At 59.4% G+C, this 4,337-nt stretch overlaps 1 protein-coding gene across 1 annotated transcript; it reads right to left on the bottom strand.

The window, feature by feature from the left end:
• Positions 1 to 372: 372 nt before the first annotated feature.
• Positions 373 to 2,751, bottom strand: SSTR1 (somatostatin receptor 1). Its single transcript, XM_045901974.2, has one exon. It carries the CDS (start codon positions 2,749 to 2,751, stop codon positions 1,576 to 1,578), a length of 1,176 nt encoding a protein of 391 aa, XP_045757930.1. The 3' UTR covers positions 373 to 1,575.
• Between the last annotated feature and the right edge of the window lie 1,586 nt (positions 2,752 to 4,337).

Genomic DNA, 4,337 nt, shown 5'->3' with positions numbered 1-4,337 from the left:
TAGGGTGATGTTGAAAGGAGTTCAGGACATTCCACTCTGCACGGGAGGGAGGTGGCTCACCCATGTTATTATTTATTTATTTATTTATTTATTTATTTATTTATTATTAAGACAAACAAGAGACTACATAAGAAAAAGTATAAAAGAATCTCCAAACTTTACTGAACACAAGCAAAAATAGAAGAATAAGAAAAGAGGGCCCAACAGAGAGGAGAGGTTTTGAGAGGTCCTTGGGGAGAAAACTTCCCCCCACTGCCACCTCCAATCCCACCCCCAGTATCCTGAAGGAGAGGCCCTAGGCTAGGCAAGTAAAGAAAAGCAAAGCAGAGACACCTTCTCAAACATCACAAATAAATAAATAAATATGTTAAGCAAGAAATAACTTATTAGGCACCGCTTGAAAGGCAGCAACCTTCAAGGGCCGGGCAGGCCTCACTCTTTAGCCTGCGGGCGGCAGCAACGCGCTCGCGATTGGCCAAGGCTCACAAGGCGCCACCGAGGTCCTGGCCCGGTGCCTGGTCTTCGAGATAAACCCGGGCAGGAAACCGAGTCTGTGGTTGCTCTGCATCTGCACGGCCAGAGGCTTAGGTGAGGGAGCAATCGTAGTGTAGCTGCAGACTCCCGGGCGGCCCCGGAGAAAGCGCGCCCTGCCCTGCCGGGCCAACTCAGACCAGCGTTGTTGTCCCGGGAGTGCCCAGCACTTGGTCTTTGAAATCAAAAGCGCTAGTTTGAGCCGGGAAAGAGGGTGGTTTCTATTACAACCCCCTCTCCGCCAAACCCCGGAATCTTCCAAAAACTCCTGGGTCGCTCGTTCAGTTCCTTTTTTGCTCCAAAGGGGGTTTGGATGGGGACTGCAGAATGCCTGGGGTTCGGAGCGCGGGACCGATTTTACTAAGCACCTGGCTCCGCCCTGGGTGGAATGGGAGTGGTGATGGGGTTCCGGGAAGGGCACGACTTCACCCGAGAGTAGGAGAGAAGACCAACCGCCTAGTTCATTCCCGAGTCCTACTTCTTTCAAATAGAGCTGAGCAAAGGGAGAGAGGTGATTCTCCAGACTCCGCTAGGGGCACCAGGCAAAATCTGGCGAGCGGAGGGGCGCGGCAGGGCGGGGCGGAGGGCGAGCTGGGGACTCACCCCGTGGGAAACCCGTGGCGGTAACTGCGGCTCAGCTTAAACAAAAATAACCGCTGGCCGGGCTGAGGGTCAGGCTGAGTTGACGACGTTTATGAGTTCATGATCTGCACCTGCAGGACGGGGCAGAAGGAAAGATCGAAGTTACAGAGTGGGGAGCATAGCGGGGCTCAGAACTGCAAGCGCAGCGGAGGAGGGAGCGAAAGTAGCAGACAGAGGGGAAAGGGGCCCGCGAGCCTTCCCAATTTATAAGCCAAGTGCCCAATTCCACCTTTGTCGCGCGACTTTCCCGGGTCACTTCCCCCCCACGCGCACACAGTGTCCTAGCCCCACTTTGCCCCACCGCACCCAGACGCCTGGGATACTTTCACCTCTCGCACCCGGCCTCCCTTCCTCCTCATCTTCCTCCTCCTGCCTTGCGCAGGGCCCTTGCGTGGCCAAGGCTCAGAGAGTCGTGATCCGAGACGTGCAGGTGCCATTACGGAAGACACCGCCTCCGGACTCTAGGTTCTCCGGCTGGAAGTCCTCCACGCTGTAAGCGCGGCTCTTGAGGGCGGTAGCGTAGTAGTCGACAGGCTCCTCGGCGGCGTTGTCCATCCAGCTGAGGCACAGGATGCGCTGGAAAGAGCGCTTGAAGTTGTCCGAAAGGAAGCCATAGAGGATGGGATTGGCGCAGCTGTTGGCGTAGCCGAGGATGACCGACAGTTGGCTCACCGTGGCGTCGTCCTGCTCCGCAAACACGTTGACCAGCTGCACTACATAGAAAGGCATCCAGCAGATGACAAACACCATCACCACCATCATCACCATCAGGGTGATCTTGCGCTCCGAGCGCTTGCGCTGCTGCCAGCCGGCCTTGAGGGCCACCATGCGCATTTTGGCGATGATGAGCACGTAGCACAGGCAGATGGCCCCGACGGGCAGCAGGAAGCCCATGAGAAATGTGTACAACACGAAGCCCACTAGCCAGCGCTGAGCGGGTTCAGGCATGAGCATGTTGCAGGCCACCGTGCCATCACTGTTGGCCGCTGTGCGCGAGAAGACCACAATGGGCAGAATGACAAGCAGCGAGAGCACCCACACGCCCAGATTCACCACCTTGGCCACAGTGGGCCGGCGGTAGCGTGCTGCCTTGATGGGGTGCACCACGGCCACGTACCGGTCCACGCTAAGCACAGTCAGACAGTAGATGCTGGTGAACATGTTGACTGCGTCCACGCTGAGCACGAGGCGGCAGAGCAGCGCGCCGAAGGGCCAGTGGCGAAGCAACGTGGAGGTGACCAGGAATGGCACACTGAGCATGAGCAGCTCATCGGCGATGGCCAGGTTCAGGATGTAGATGTTGGTGGCCGTCTTCATTTTGGCATAGCGCAGGATCACGTAGATGACCATGGAGTTACCACACAGCCCCACCAAGCACACCACGGAGTAGATGAAAGAGATGAGGATGGCGCTGCCCTGGCCCTCGCTCAAGGTCCCGTTCTGGGACGCGTTTCGCCCAGGCTCCTCCATGCCGTCCGCAGCGCCGGCCCCAGGGCCCCTGCTGCCGCCGCCTTCGCCGCAGCTGCCCGGGCTGGGGCTGGGAGAGGAAGGAGAGGAGGCAGTGCCATTGGGGAACATTTCAGCTGCTGGGGGCCGATGGGGCTACTGGGGCTGGGGCGCTCTCCTCGCGCCCCCGCCGCTCGCGCCCTCACTCGCCACCCCGCCCTCCCGCCCGCAGCTCACTGCTGCCGGACACCTGGGGTAGCACGCAGCGGCTACGCGGAGCTTGGCTCTGACCGGCGCGGGCAGGGCGCATTGCCCAGCGGAGGCTTGCGCGCCGCCGCTTGCAGCTCCGGGGCGCCCGGGCACACGCGAGCGTGCAGAGGGGAGGCCAGGAGGCTGAAGCCCCGCGCCGCACAGCCATTAAGTGGCGCGGCTCTGGGCTGCTGAATGATTAATAGACACCACCAGCGCGTCAGCAGCTACGAAAAGGGAGGGGTGGGGGAGAAAAGGAGGGAGGAAGGCGATATAGGTGGCTTACCACCCCTCGCCCAATTTTTTTCTTTCCCAGTCCTGGGCTCGGATCAACTCCAGCGGCTGCTTCTGGGGGGTCCCCTGAAGTACCCTTCACCCATCCCTCAGGGAGAACTGGGGAGTTTGTCCGCCTTCCTGGAGGGTGGGTGGGAACCAAAGGTGCAGAATCTGTCCCACCCCACCCGGCTCCTATCCAGTGAAGCAGACCCCGGGCACAGATGTCTGGAGTTCATCTCAGTTTCCCCCAGTTGCTGCCCCGTCCTGAGAGACCCCAACTCCACTCCCATCCCATCGTTCGGGGCCCTAAACCCTCACCTCCCGCTAGCCCTGCCCCTCAAGACCCGCCGCGGAAGCTCTCGGTCCCGCTTACCCAGGGCGCGCTACCTCCAGACCGACGCGTAGATGGCCCGTGCAAAGTGCCTGTGCGGTCTGCTGGCACGGTGACGTTCTTCGCGCAGTCCAACTCCTTTCTTTGGGCCGGACCCCCGCACAGGCGCCCACGCAGAGACTCTTAGAGTCGCTGAAACTGACCCTGAGCCGTGTTAAGAGGAGGAAGGACAAAAACCGTGCGTTAGGAGATTCTGCCTTACAACACCGCAGGCAGCTCTTCGCGGGCGGGAGTGATTTAGGGGCCTGAGTAAACCGTTGCGAATCTCTTAATAAAGCCTGTAGTGCCCAGAGCCGCCTCCGTCCCCCAGAGGAATATAGACCGCAGAAAGGAGGACGCGCGGCTGGGAGCACGGAAGGAGCCCGAGGCTCCCTCCCGAACGTGCCAGTGGCGGTACTGGAAATCCCATCTAGGTGTTCACTGGGGAAAGATACGGCTGCGCCGCTTGGAAAGGCTCCGCCTGCGTCCCTGCTGTACTTTGTACCCGGGAGAGTTGGCGGGCCCCGGGGGAGGAGAGTGTAAAGGCCTGGGAGAGCAAGGATGCCCGCTCCTCTAAACCCACGCAGGGCCCGCTGTGCTGGTGACCAGACCCGCCACCAACTCCACAAACGAGCAGGAAGACCTTCGGGTCTTTCCGTGAATTACTAGGATTTCAGCCTTTTCTGAGGCCCTCGGACGTGTGACCCCGTTCCAGTTCACGTTCCTAAACTTTTAAGCGACAGAAATCGATGCAGGCACGCCTAAAGCTCGCCTGCTTCATTTAGGAATTGAATGGTTTGTGTAAAAGAATGAATGTTCAATC

Source organism: Mirounga angustirostris, unplaced genomic scaffold (genome assembly GCF_029215605.1).
Source record: "Mirounga angustirostris isolate CCGP_5_RB_7025 unplaced genomic scaffold, mMirAng1.0.hap1 SCAF_9, whole genome shotgun sequence".
Lineage (NCBI taxonomy): Eukaryota > Metazoa > Chordata > Mammalia > Carnivora > Phocidae > Mirounga > Mirounga angustirostris.
This window is presented reverse-complemented; position numbering and strand designations above follow the sequence as displayed.

Excerpts from the sequence above, each read along its gene's own strand:
- SSTR1 (XM_045901974.2), bottom strand. The coding sequence starts at position 2,751 with ATGTTCCCCAATGGCACTGCCTCCTCTCCTTCCTCTCCCAGCCCCAGC.